Raw genomic sequence first — 15000 nt, 5'->3', positions numbered from 1 at the left:
GAAGAAACAAGAGCTGCCCATCCATCGACACAAAATTAACACTCCAGCTTTGATTGAAACAATAAGCCAGTGCAATCAAAGCAAGCACTCTGTGTGGAAGATGAGATAATTTTGATTGCACCTCTGTTTTTATGGAAGCAAAACAGAAGCATCAAATTTGGATGAGCAATGCTTTGAAGCTCAGGCAGCAGCAGGGAGTTTGCAGCAACCTGATCAGGGAACCTGGCTTTAGTGGAGACCTCTTCAACAATTCCATGCAACAAATGAGGGAGCAGTGCGCACAAGTAGTGAACCCAGTAGAAGAGGATCTCAACAAACACTGCCTCCACTGAAAAGTGATCTGCTCAATGATTAGTATATGTTCCATGCAAAGTCAAAAGTTTTGCTCCCTTGTTTGAAAGAAGTGTATGTATGTATATGCAATCACAATAAGGCTGTTACAAATTTGTCTTCAACATGAAGTTACCATGCAAATTTTGCATAAGTTCTTAGGGTCTGTGGAACTTCATTTTAATGGTTCCATCCTTGGTTCCAAGCATACGGTGGATACATTGGAATGTTCTTGAAATTACAGATGAAAAAAAAAATCCAAACAAGCCAAAATGTACATATCACAGTCAATTTGAACAACAGCTGTTCAAAAGAAATACCACCCCCATCCCCCTCCTCTTCTCCCTGTCACCCAGCAAACCAGAGAGGACCCTTGTTCCCTCTCTTTCTTTCACCACTGACAGCCAACAATAATCTGCCAGAAAGATTTTGCTATGTATGAACTGTCCATTTTCCAAGAAAATCTAGCAAAAACTTCAGCTGCAGTTGTCTCAATGTTTTTCACTGCCAAGCTGAGTCACTAGATATCCAGAATCACCAGCCACATTGGCAAAGTGGTTAACGTCGCAGACTGAAAACTGGGGCACCTGGAGTAGAATGAGTTAAACAGAGTATAGCCATGTCACGTAATCCAAAACCTAAATGGACACCCATAGCAATGTCTTCATCACCCTAAAATCATCCATCATCATAACAAATATAGAACATGCAATTTCCAAAATTCTGGGGGGCACACACACACACACAAAGAATCCAGAATTGATGGAAAGCAACCCCTTACCTGCCTGCTCTCCCTCTCTCACACACAAACTCGAGCAAACTGTTTCAAGATCCTTACTAACCCCCCAAGTTTAAATTCTATACAATTCTGTCCCATACCAATCCTTTCCAACACAGCACTCTCACAGACACACATATCCCCCCAGACCCCCATCGACAGTTTCAGTTTCTCAATGAGGCATCACTGCGTTCAGAAAAATCCATATATGCTACACCACATATGCTCAGCAGATGCCTGACAGCAGCATAACCCAATGCACTTGTCAGGCTTTGAGTGCATGCTTACATATTTGTGTACCTATCAGAGTAGATTTCTTTTTACATAATTTTGCCAGAGGAAAACACTTTTGTTGCCATGGGTTCTTTTTCAGTGCTCCAAGTGCATGCTGCATATGGGACCCCGGTTTATCATCTCATCCAAAAGATAAACGCTCAGTTTGATTATCCAGTCAAACTTGGGAGAAAGGGTGAGAGCGGGATTCGAACCAAAGATAAACGCTCAGTTTGATTATCCAGTCAAACTTGGGAGAAAGGGTGAGAGCGGGATTCAAACCCACACCCTCACAGACTCTCTATATTGGCAGATGAACGTTTTCTAGTTGCAGAATACTCGCCTGCCACCATTGACAATCACACATACAACTTACAAGTTCAGGCAATCAAGGTCCACATAGACTTCCAAGTTCAAATTCTACACCGAACCTTTCACACATGGCACACACACAGAAACACCCCCCTCCCTCTAACCCCCCCTCAGCCCCCCTCCACTTACACAATTTCAGCCAAACTGTTGGAAGACGCACACTGACATCCATCCACTCTGTCCCACACCAAACCTTTCACACATGGCACACACTCACACAGAACCCACCCACACCCCGCATCCCCAATCAAACTGTTGGAAGACCCACACGGACTTCCATCCACTCTGTCCCACACCAAGAACACCTCCCAACATGAACACTCTACGCGGTGTGCCTGGACTCCGGCCAGTAACCGTCCTCCTCCACCTGCTCCAAGTCTGTGAACTGCTGAAGGTGGTACTTGGTCACCTGGTAGTTGACCATGATCCTGATGGCGAAGTAGCCCATCACCACCTCGCAAACGATGAAGAGGGCCTTGACAATGTGCACCGCCCTCTCCAGGGGCAGCAGCAGGGCTTCGTCGTTCAGCAGCAGCAGCAGGATGAGCGGCAGCTGCAGAATCATTGTCAGCAGCCAGAACCCAGCCAGTTCTGGCACCTAGAGAGAGAGCACAGATTTTTGACTCACTTGTATAAACAAAGTTAGTCTTTGTTTTAACCCAGTGTTCGGTTGTCTGTGTGTGTGTGTCCGTGTGTCTATGTGTCTGTGGTAAACTTTAACATTGACATTTTCTCTGCAAATACTTTGTCAGTTGACACCAAATTTGGCATAAAAATAGGAAAAATTCAGTTCTTTCCAGTCATCTTGTTTAAAACAATATTGCACCTCTGGGATGGGCACAAAAAAATTAAAAAGAAGCCTAATTATATGCAAACTGCATTTACTGTTATATTTATATTTTTTGTATTCTCTAAACTTGGCACTTTGACCTCTTATTCTGACACAACAACAAGAGGAGTCATTATTATCATTTTTTTGTTCAAACAGGAACTTCTTTTGCTAAGCATGGAATTTTTATTTATTTTGCAAATGTTTTGGTGCAGATAGTAAAAAAGGGAAATTACTCTGTAATTAATGCTAGGGGACTTAATTTATCACAAGTGAGTCTTTAAGGCCTTGCCTCTCTTGTTTGTTTTTTTTCATCTTTCTTGAGGAAGGTGCCAGAATGGTTAAGATGCTCAGCTGTCATTATAGAGAGTCTGTGTCGGGGTGTGGGTTTGAATCCTGCTCTCGCCCTTTCTCCCAAGTTTGACTGGAAAATCAAACTGAGCATCTAATCTTTTGCATGAGAAGATAAACCGAGGTCCCATGTGCAGTATGCACTTGGCGCACTGAAAAAGAATCCATGGCAACGAGAGTGTTGTCCTCTGGCAAAATCATGTAAAAAGAAATCTACTCTGATAGGTATACAAATATATAAGCATGCACTCAAGGCCTGACAAGCACATTGGGTTATGATGCTGTCAGGCATCTGCCAAGCAGATGTGGTGTAGCGTATATGGATTTGTCCAAACGCAGTGACGCCTCCCTGAGAAAGTGAAAATGAAACAAACTTTTATTTCTGGCACCTGGAGAGAGCACAGAATTTATTTATTTTTTTTTTTAATCTCATCTATCTTTTATTTCTATCTCCTGGGGAGAGCACTTTATATTTTCCATCTTTCTTTTATTTCTGGCACCTAGAGAGAGCACAGATTTTTTTTTTTTTTTTTTTTTAATCTCATCTATCTTTTATTTCTGTTTCCTGGGGAGAGCACTTTATATTTTCCATCTTTCTTTTGTTTCTGGTACCTGGAGAAGAGAGAGCAGATTTTTTTTTTTTTTTTTTTTCTCCATCTTTCTATTATTTCGGTGGAGAGAGCACAGATTTTTTTCATCTTTCTTTTATTTCAAGCACCTGGACAAAGCATAGATTTTTTTTTTTTTTTTTTTTTTTTTAATGATTCTTATCCATAACAAATCTTCAAACTTATCAGCAAGCACATGCATCACTGTAGGTGCCCTTAGTAAGAAAACAGCACAGGCAGAATAAATACATAAATACCTAATTTCCCACCCCCCCCCCCACCCCCCAAAAAAAAGAGGAGGCTGGTCAGGGATACAGAGGGGAGGTAACCTACTTCTGGGATGTTATCGGCCGTAGCTACTTTAGTTTTCTCCGCACAGGTGGATAGTAGTTTGCACAGGACAGGAATCAGACTCCCTGCATGGAGTCTGCACTAGTGGGTCACAGTAAAGTATGTGTAGTGAAAACCTAATTTTAACTCCTTAACCGATGAACCTTTGTGAAATGAGATCAGTGTGGCATGAGTTTGAAAGGCAGTCACTGCTTTTTGTGTGCGTATCAACAGTATAATTGATTCTACTGAACAGAGGGAGTGCAATCCCACGAGGGAAACATCCAGATGCAGAGGGAAGGTGTTTTGTTTTTTGGGTTTTTTTTTTTTAGGGGGTGGGGGGGGGGGGGTTGTATTTTTTCAAAACCTTGGTGTTCTTGGCTGATACTCTGAAAATCTGCACTCATGCATTATAAATTCTGGTGCGTATTCTGAAAAACACAGTTGCTCTATTAACTCCAGACTTCAGTTGATATTCTGAAAATACAGTAACTAAGTACAGTAACTGTCTTCCTCCTTGGCTTTAGGGGGACTTGAGAAATGTTTTCTGTGGCTTGATTTAGTTCTTTTTTTAACAATGAATATGGATCTTCAATTTATCTAAGTAAAGGAGCAGCACACCAAGTAAACACAGGATCAACCAATGATCATTTAGTTTACAAATGTACATCAACCAACAATCTTTTAGTTCACAAATGTACAATGTAAGGCTCAATTTAGATTACAAAGAGTCCAAGACTGTTGTGTGTTATTTTCTAAACAGTTTCTGACATGAACACCATTTTCCACAACACTGTTCATCTAAACAACATCATCTTTACCATAACACACTTTTACACAGTCTACTAAGCTATTAAACATTTTTAGCCAGAGCCTTTTGGAATAAACCATCATATATTTTGCATACTTAAAACGTTTATCAGATACAGTTTGCAAAATTATTCATAAAACAAACCCTCCTCACCCTTTCCATCAAGTTGCCAACAAATCCCAGGTAAAGGCGTACAATCTCTATCAGGGTGTACACAATGTACACTGACACCAAGACAATTTGATAGAGCTGGGAAAGGTGGGAGAACTGAAACAAAACCAAAAAAGTACATGTCACTATCTTTAAGAATCTCAACAAATCTCTCATAAGTCAGAAATGAGTGCTACAAGTGCAGCACTGAGGTCGGTAAAGAGAAAGTGGTGGGTAAGGATGTAGGTGGGAGTGAGGGTCAGAATTATGAAGCATATGTTCTTCAATTACTCTTCCACACAAACACCAATTTTTGCATGTGTGTGTGACTGAAGCTTGACTAAATGACAAAGGAAATATAATGATGCACACACATTATCAGAAAGAAAACAAAAAAGAAACACACCAAAAGACAGTCTGAGAGTGTTTGTGCAACAGTAAGCAATCAAACATTATTCACGTCTTTAACTTTAATCATGGCAACTGGATAATTCATGTGTGTGTGTGATGTTTGCAGGAAATTATCATTTTCATTCTTCCACACATCCACTGATCATAAAGAGAAGAGAACCTTTGCTTCCAGCATGACAATACTGGCGATAAACCACAGGGGAGAGAAGAACACATTGAAGTAAATCAGCATCTGTAGTGGGAGGCTGGTTACGTACTCATTGCCTGAAACATGACATGATAAGACGTCTATTATAAAGTGATTTTACAGATTACTAGACATGCTAAAACATCAGTTAATGAAAAAATGATGTCAATTATAATAAAAACATGTGACTGAGTGTTTCAATGAAAACTGAACTGTTTTGCTTCTGAATGCTGTCTCATTTAACACCAGTAAACAAATGATCAAGGGGGTGGGACTTGGTCATAAGCATAGACATTATGATTAACATTTTCATTGCATCAATGAAGCCTGTATCATTTTCAGATGTGTGTGTGCATGCGTTAGTTTGTGAGTGTATGTGTGTGCGAATCGTTTATGTGCGCGCGCGCGCACGTGTGCGTGTGTGAAATCTGCGTGGGCACAAAACCACAGCACCAACAAACGTGAGAATATTTTCTGGCTCTGTCAATACAGGAGATATTAATCCCATACAGAGTCTGTTCCAATAATTTTGTGACTGAGTTCATTGCTCGTGAGAATCGAGTTGATTCGGGTCGTATAACAGAAAGCAGGATTACTGTAGACCAAGTGAAAGTAAAAATCGTGAAAACAAACATGTCTCAACAGATCTGACGTCCGAATGGCTTTAATAACAACATAACTTCAGTCATGGAATGATGTTTACTTGGCACAATCATGCCATACCTACCCGTCTTTAACATTTGATGCTGTTGAGGGTCTCTGGCAGTCTTGCTGACTGGAAACAGCATATCAGTGACCGAAGTCATCGTTCTTCGGAAAGTAGCGTCCATGGTGCCCGCTTCTTGTCACGTGATCAGAGTCAAGCTAGCATTTCATGTTCACAGAAGTGTTCAGTTTGCACAAGCTAAAAAATCGTTATGTTCTGCTCTTATGTTTGTCATAAACGGATTTTAAGTCAATCAAACTGTATATATGATATTCATACAAGAATAAGCACAGCACAATTTTCGTAATTGAAATTCTTTTAATCATTCTTACAGTGCGTACTGTCATTCCAGTTCTGTGTTATTTCATGACGGAAGTTGCTTCTTAGCCAATGAACGCAAAGGAATTCACTTCGAACAGCTACGCTGATCTTTCAACGAAGGAAAAGGTTTGTATTCTGTTTATCTCGTAGTTTTACTTAATTCGATTGTTTGCAAGTTTGTCATCGGGTTCTAAAACGATGTTTTATCACGGCCATAGTTTGGGTGTTTTAATTATTTGTCAGGCAAATGGAAAATAATTATTGATTCGTTGTGCACAGAATGATGCAGGAAAAACATGATGTGATGTCTTTTTTTGTCTTTTTTTTTTTTTAAGCACACACCACGTTTGCAAAAAATAAGATTATAAAGGCAGGGGGTGTATCTTGGAAAGAAAGAAGAGGACTCGGTGAGATCGAGTCATCAATAGGCTGTTGGCTCGGGATGCAACAAAATTCTGATCGGGAAATGTCGAACTATTCTGTCTTCACTGCCTTCTGGTTGTTCTGCCATCTCCAAAGTCTGGGATACACAAACGGACGTTCCCCATTTTCCGAGCAGTGTCAATGTAAACCGTAAACGGCAAAGTGAAACGGCCTCATTTGCAGATCGTGGTATGCGTTAGCATACACAATCTTGCTTGTTCACTTCTTGACGTTGTGCTGGAGTGTGTGTTTTCAGAAATGTGTTAAAAAATAAGAAAAGAAAGGCCCACGGTGCCTTGGAGTTGGACTGTCACTGTCTGTTACAGTTTCAAGAAGGTGGGGTGTGATTAAAAAACAACAACAAAAAACATTGTTTTTATAACTTAATTCAGATACACATTTAGATGGCAATTTTTGTTTGAAATGACTGTCATTACATGATGTGACCCATATTCAGTGGGTTGTTTTTGTTTGTTTTTGTTTTTCTTTACTCTAATTAGGCTAAATTCATTTTTTTACTCTTTGATAATACCACACATTATATACCTTGCCACATCTGCAATGGCACGTCCACAGAAGGACAATCTAAGAGCCACTCTTTTTGTACATAATAATAATAATTGATACATATCCTTTTTTTTTTTTAACTTATTGCTAAATATCAATTTTAGATATTATTAGTCTATACTATACAATGTTGCTATACAGTATAACTAGATGATCTATTGTAATTTGAATGAGGTTTGTTTGTTTTTTTTACCAAAAATTGTGGTATCATGGATTTGCAAGGGGTCACAGACTTTCAGAAGTTACTTTAGTATGGGAGAAATTATGTATAATTAATTATATAGTAAGCTTATGTTATACTCTGAACACATGCACATTCACAAACAACATGTATGCGTTTGCTCACAGTCACACACAGAAACACACACACACACACACACACACACACACACACACACACACACACACACACACACACAGTTGACTGTTTTAAAGGGGAAGTCAGAAGGTCATTGCTATGACTTCAGTAAGCCGTGGTTAACTTTAACTGAAGGCAAAACAGATTTGCATTGGGTGGAATTCATCTTTTGCAGGATGCTACTTGAACACTGAAATATTGTCAAGATGTCATTGGTGGTTGAACCAGACAAAGAAAACCCGGAACACCAGGTAAGTCTTGCTCTTAGTCTTACTATCTTACTAATCTACACATCTTAGTTTTAAAATGTTCATTAGCTCAAATGTTATCAAAGTAGTCAGATTTTCCTTTGTTTGTCTTCAGCAAACAAAGACAGAGGCCGAGAGGAAAATGACTATTAAGAGGAATTATTATATTGAAATTGCAATACATCAAATTTTGATGCAGAAAAATCTGTCAGGAGTCGCATTTGCCTTACTCTTAAGTTGGCTACCAGTACCAGCTCCACTCATTCAGTCGGATCAAAAGGTAGTGAAGATCAAGATGGTACATTTGAGTTTGAAATCAAAATACAAGTTGAAATGTCTCTGACTTACTTTGATTCACTTTGTAAAGCCCAGCTGTGTCAATTTTTAACTAAAAAAGAGTTTGTTACATCAATACATGCTTGTAAACTTTCCAGTTACCTGAAACTGATGAAGTGAAACACATTTCACTTGTTGCTTTCTAACCAGTTTGAATTTTCCTTCATTACATGTAGAATTGCAATCTTTCTTCCATTCTTACATAACTGTAGAAGGTAACTGAGACTGCAGTGACTGTTAGTGTTAGCATTTTGTTAATGGGTAACAGACTAGTGATTGTTGGTTATCATCACCATTATGATCATATGAAATGATGGGGGGAGGGGGAGTTTAATTTTGTTAATTGGTGAAGACTTTTGATTGTTGAGTTATCTTTAACATTATGGTCATGTAAAAAGTCAAGAGTTTTGATTAGATCTGATTTGTTTATCAGTACTTGATAACAGTATTGTAGTATTTCCTTTACTGTGAGGGTGTTTTTCGTGTGTGTGTGTGTGCATGTGTTGCATCAGACTGTGGGTAGGAAGGCAGTTCTGGAATCCAGTGCTCCAAGGACACCCTTTGCAGAAGTAAACCGGCAGAGGTGTGTCAGAGCTGACCCTGTGGGCAGTGTCCCAAAGTGTGGTCAGCCCTCAGCTAGACGTCGCTCATGGGCCCCTGACAGTCTGCCGCACAGGTACTGTGTGTGTGTCTCTGTGTGTGTGTGTGTGTGTGTGTAAAAGACAGAAACAAACACAAATTTACGTTGTCTGTTTAGGACAGTTTGTGTTCATTTGTGATTGTGTGTTAGTTTTTGCAACATGTCTGCTATAAATTATGATATATATTTTTGTCCATATACTGTAGGTCCTGTGTAAAGTAGTGAATGTGCGGTGATTATGGTGCCTTAGCCCATACCCATGTTGTTTTTCTATGTATGGGTGTGTGCTTATGCATGAGTTATGGTATGCCATGTTATTTGCTCTGATATTTTGTCGATATATAGTATGTGATGCTTGTGTTTATTTCATCCATATACCCCCAAGGATTTGTTAGGAATAAAGACTGCTTTGGTATGGTCAGGTGATGAAAGTATATTTTCAGGTATAAATGTATTACCTGCAGCAGTAAATGTAAACTATCAGGAGCAACGGTAACTGAATGGTCAAGAGTAAAGGCAGGTGTAAAGCCATTATGTCTTAGTCAGTGCCTTGGTGGTTAAAGCGTCTTCCGAGGAGATGACATGAGGCATGGTTCAAATCTTGGTCACTCAGAGCAAGGATTTGTTTCCACTGCCTCCAGTGGATCTTGAGTGGTGGTCTGTTATCAGTTTCAAAGCCCTGTGTGCATCATGCAGTTCAGTAACATAGACCAGAGCCTAAATCCTGAGTTAAAACAGTAGAAACAGAATAGAGAAACAAATCCCCTTTGAAATAAATTATACTTGTGTGTGTGTGTGTGCATGTGTGTGTGTAGTCACATTTTGGTGTGTGTATGTAACATAGATATGATGTATTATGTTAACAAAAGCGTTTTTGTAAAGCACCTAGAGCAGATTTCTGGATAGTGTGCTATATAAGTATCCATTATTATTATTATTATTACTTGTGCATGGGAAAAAAAACAGCAAAAGAGAAGAAAAAAAAAGAACAAACAACAGAAGAAAGAAAAATCAGGCTGTTAAAATAATGCCCACTAGCCAGAAATTAGCTGTCTGAAAATTAGCCTGCAGAATGTTTTTGACAAGCTCACTGGAAGTGAAAGCAGGGAAATGCAGAAGAGAACATACCTGCAAATTTGCAACGGAGGAAATGTCACACATGGTTGTCAGTCCAGCAAGATCACAATACATCCTTCTTCTTTTTTTCATCATTTTTTCATTACATTTAGACATAAGACAATACATACATACAAATGCCAACAAAAAGACAGCAGCATAAATACAACTTTTCTTATTTGGAAAAGAAAGAAAGTAAAAGGGAAAACGCAGCCAACTGTAACAAAAGCTGTTGACATTCGGCATAAACGATTAAACCACACTGTCAGCTGATATTCTATGCAGTGTGATTAGTTACTATGATATTGTACTATGTCATTGTTTTATTTAAACGCCTGGGCAGGGATATTTGATTACCCTTTATTTATTTTATTTTATTTTTATTAATCTTTTTTAATACTACTGGGTACTCCCTACCATTACTTGGTTGCTGAAGAATTTGTGAAACATGCTGGATCCCCCTGACTTTTCTTTTCCTCCTTATTCATTTATTTTCTTACTTTGTTTATATTCAGTTAATTCCCAACACAAGTCCATGGATGTGTTTCTTTTCTTTCCTTTCAGTTCACTTTGTTGTTGTTTTTGTTTGTTTGCTGTTTTAAAGACGACTGTCCACATGAATCGCTTTTGTATTCATAAAAAAATATTTTCCCCTCCTACCCCCATAAATCAAATGGATGGAAAAGTTAATCAAACTAAACCAGGCTCAGATTAATTAATCCAGATTTTAGTGGACAATATGATGTATTGCGTGTTTCACTTGTTTCCAGCAAATAAACTCATGTCACTCACACATGCAAACACACACACTTTCAGACATGCGAGCGCGCGTACACACACACATACGCACATGCACACATACGCACATGCACACATGTATGCACAAGAAAGAGCACTGCTTTGTTATCATCTGTTCATTTCTTCTTTTTCTTCTAATTTCAGGCAGCTTTGTACAGCGATCACACCTCTCAGAAACAAAGCCAAGGACACTCCTTTGAGGGTAATGTAGCAGTAGTGTTTTGTTGTATGTTTCTTCAGCAGAGTGTTAATTATTCAGTCGCACGTTTCATAAGAGGATAGGAAGAGCATCCCCTAGAAAGCAATGAAATCTTATTCTTAATCATGCTGTGAAGGGAATTTGGTGAAGAATAACTGCTAACATCAAACATATATTCCAGGGCATAGGGAAAAACGAGCAAGTACAATGGCTAGGCTTGTACTTTTGTAGTTTTCTAAAGGAGAAACATAAGAGGGCTTTGCTTTCGTTGTTTTTTGTTGTTGTTTTTTTTTATCTTCTTTATGTTATTTATAACACCTTTTCCTATATGCCAGTTCTTATGATTGTTACATCTTTTCCTCACTTAACCGTTGTGTCAGAATAGCATACTATTCATATTTCATTCTGTTGAAGGAATTATGGTAGAAAGTTTGGATGAGGTTGCCTGACTGTATGCAAAACACAAAGAAAGACAGCACTTTAATCTGGATCATTCCAATCATTTTTGCCAGATGAGACGGAACTGATAGCTGTCAAGAATAGCTGGAACAGGCTAGACAGGAGCAAACAAGGCTGCCATTACAGAATAGCTGTAATTGTTACGGAAACGTAAAAATCAATGACTGTACCAGATCTTACAGCTGTGGATTGGGTGATCTGGGAAAAAACAAGGAAACAAATGGGTTCACCTTTCTTCACAGCTGGACTAACCTAATGTTTGATGGGAAGCTGTGATTCAAAACAGTGTGCACATAATAAGTCTTTTACTGGATTTCAGTTCATTCCTGGTGGGGTAGGCGTGTGCGCAGAAGACTGGCTTATTTTTGGTTGCATTGGTTTTTGCTGCATGATGCCAGTATCAGAATGGGCTGTGTTTTATGTTAACTGTGCTGTTCTGTGCACAGGAGCAGGTCCTGAAGAGGAAGAGGGATCATGGGGACCATGAAGAGAGAGGGGTGAGTAACATTCGTGATGCTGGAGTACTTTGGACAGGGTTTAAGCATGGTCATGGAAGTCTGGAAAAGATGAGAGAACCATTTCCAGGTCTGGAAAAGTCTTTGGGAAGTGAGAGAACCGTTTTTCCAGGGCTGGAAAAGGCTTGGGGAAATGAAAGAACCCTTACCAGGGCTGGAAAAGTCTTGGAATTTGGATAAAATCATTGACCAGTACCATTCATTTTAAACAAACTTTATTCACAGAAACATCAAAGCAGCTGTACAACAGATGATTCAAAACACAAGCAAAGCTTATAACCTTGCAGTACCATTCGACAAAGAGATTAATGCATTTAGAAAAGCAAACAAACAAAAACAAAAAACAAAAAGTAATGAAAATTTAACACTGATAATGGGATTTCTGTCAACCTCTTGTCAACAGTATAGAAACTTTTTTAATTTAATTTTATTTTTTTAATCAGTTTGACTTTGTGTTTGATTTAGAACATTTTCAGTCTGGTGTAGAAAAAATATTGAATTTTGTTTTGTTACAGCTGTGAGAACCCTGTTTGTAACAAGCTGCTGCTTGTTGTTAGTGTTCATGTGCTAGGGCGGTGACCAATGGTTATGTTGACATTATTTTGGTCAGAATACTCTTTCCTTTCAGGGTCCAACCGTCTGTGAAATAGCCTTCCACAGCTTCCTTCAAATCTCTGAAAACCCATCTGTTTAAGCACAAGCAGCGCTGATATGTTTACCCACCACAGTTCGAAACTGCGTCCTGTCCGTGTTATATGTGTGTGTGTGAGCTAGTGAGATGGGCGAGTTGTGTCATGATGTCCATTTGAAGTTTGTATAAACTAATTTGTTTTATTATTTCCGTATTTTTGTTCAGTGAGTTTTGTGTATCTAGTACTTTGGGCGTAGAATGAGTGTTCATTATTATTATTGTCATTATTTCAGATTGAGGCATCCTCCTCCTCCTCCTCCTCCATCACAAGCTTGCCAGAGGCTGAGGGCGAGGAGCAGCTTCTGCCCATGGTGTCCTACTCCTGTCCCGACGTGCTTGGGGGTGACGCGCCCCTGACACCCATCACGGAGACCTCCCCAGAGAAGCTCGTCACCTGTCTGTCGGTCTCAGCTGCTGATCTCCCCGCCCTGTCTCCAGAGCGAGGGATGACACCAGAGGTACCGGACCTGTCGATGGGCTGTGAGGAGGGCACGCCCTTTGCCCTTCGCGAGGTGTCGTGCACAACAGATGTGGATGCGTCGTGTGAGGACGACGAGGAGGAGGACGGAGAGAGACCAGTGACCTGGTGGCCTCTCCTGCCTCTGACACATCCAGCCACAGCGTGCTGTCTGACGAAGGCATCAGTTCAGAGTCAGACTCCCCTGACTGGGGGACAGTCATGGTCACAAGCGGCTCACAGGAGGTGGCTGCCGCTTTGTCAGCAAGCACACCGGCACTAGGAATGGAGGGTGAGATGCGGAACGAATCTCTTGATGCTGCGCAGTACGTTCTTGAAGGAGTTCTAAACACCATGGAAGAGCGTGTGATGGTAAATCGACGGAGGGGGAAGAATTTGGTAGACGGAAACGAGAACTGTGCAGATGTGGCCTCACATGATGGGGGGCGTACGTTCCTGTCAGAGTATGCGCAGTTTGTGGCGTGCTACGATCCAGGTCACTCCCCGGCCTGTCCCAACTGGACGTCCAGCCTGACCGATGTCACCCCCTTCAGTGTGAACTCTGACCCGGGGTCAAGCGATTCCACTGCCAATTGTGGCGCCCCCTGTGGTGACCAGTTGGACAGCATGAGGTCATTCCTCTCTGACTCAGATGAAAGCTTTTCCGACGCCAGTGCCATCCAGCGACACCTCACCTTTGAGGAAGGAGACCTGTCGCCGCCTCCTGCAGCAAACCTTGATGAGTCGTTTGGCTTTGTCAGGTCGTCAGAGTCCAGGTTTGACCTCAGGGAGGAATCGGAGGACTTTTCGCAGCGAAGGGGAAAAGAGGATTCCACCGAGCGAGATTGTCTGAACCTGAGCGTCTCAGACCAGAGAGTGGAGTTCATCCCCTTGCCTCCCAGGCTGAGGTCCTTGGCATCTTCCCCGATGGACATGCAGAGCCACAGCCATTCCCTGGTGGCTGCTGCATCATCATCGTCATCATCAGCTGTGGCGATGCAAGACGCCCAGACCATGACGACGGTCAGTGGCGAGTCTGAACAGGTGTCGCCGTCGTCACTGGTTGCGCTGGTGTGTGACGACAGATCCGCAGAGGCTGAAGCACCGCAGAGCCCTCTCACCACCCACACATCTTCCCCTCTGGCCGCCCACACCAACACTATAGCTCTCTCCCCCATACCAACGTCAGTCTGTGAACAGGGGGCCAACACCAGCGTCACGCACACAGTGGATGTCGACACCATGACCCAGGCACTCCCCTCTACAAGCGAGGTCGCTTTGTCACCTGTGGTGGTGGCCAGGAGGGAGACGGACACCATGACGACGGTCACTGAGACGGCGGACGTTGGCATGGCGACAGATCAGGCAGAGTGCCAGGACCACAGTATGCTGGCCGCGGCAGACATGGACAGCAAGACAACCATGACGGACGGCACAGGTCATCGCAGCATCTGCACGACCATGACCCCTCTGAAGACCTTGGTGAAGGAAGGTCGCAGGTAAGTTGGGTGGCTGTCTGGCTGCCACTGTCCTTCTCAACACTGCTGTAGTGTGTTTCCTTGTTTCTGCATTTGATTTTTTTTTTTTTTTTTTTTTTTTTTTTTTAAACCCTTTGATTTTTCATGCGTTTGATAATAGCTTTAATTGTAAATTTGCCAACAGGGTTGAGGCTGTGTATCTGTTATTATATGCATCTTGTGGTGGTGATGGGGTGTTGAAATTATGAAAAATGAGTA

General features: G+C 41.1%; 2 protein-coding genes across 2 annotated transcripts in view; one reads left to right on the top strand and one right to left on the bottom strand.

The window, feature by feature from the left end:
• Positions 1-1935: 1935 nt before the first annotated feature.
• LOC143288524 (transmembrane protein 17B-like) lies at positions 1936-6282 on the bottom strand. The gene is made up of 4 exons (XM_076597106.1): positions 6158-6282; positions 5404-5507; positions 4836-4949; positions 1936-2351 (listed from the first exon to the last, which is right to left on the bottom strand). The coding sequence occupies exons 1-4, from the start codon at positions 6258-6260 to the stop codon at positions 2076-2078; spliced, it is 597 nt and encodes a 198-aa protein (XP_076453221.1). The 5' UTR covers positions 6261-6282; the 3' UTR covers positions 1936-2075.
• Positions 6283-8011: 1729 nt separating this feature from the next.
• LOC143287894 (uncharacterized) overlaps positions 8012-15000 on the top strand; it is a 50729-nt gene continuing 43740 nt past the window's right edge. Inside the window, exons 1-6 of the mRNA XM_076596134.1 lie at positions 8012-8056; positions 8902-9065; positions 11088-11145; positions 12048-12098; positions 13041-13314; positions 13356-14763. Coding sequence (XP_076452249.1) covers positions 8012-8056; positions 8902-9065; positions 11088-11145; positions 12048-12098; positions 13041-13314; positions 13356-14763 — 2000 coding nt within the window. The remainder of the gene's footprint in view (positions 8057-8901; positions 9066-11087; positions 11146-12047; positions 12099-13040; positions 13315-13355; positions 14764-15000) is intronic.

This window comes from Babylonia areolata, chromosome 12 (genome assembly GCF_041734735.1).
Source record: "Babylonia areolata isolate BAREFJ2019XMU chromosome 12, ASM4173473v1, whole genome shotgun sequence".
NCBI classification, from domain to species: Eukaryota; Metazoa; Mollusca; class Gastropoda; order Neogastropoda; family Buccinidae; genus Babylonia; species Babylonia areolata.
Note: the sequence above shows the minus strand (reverse complement) of the source record. Positions and strands in the feature narration are given on the sequence as shown.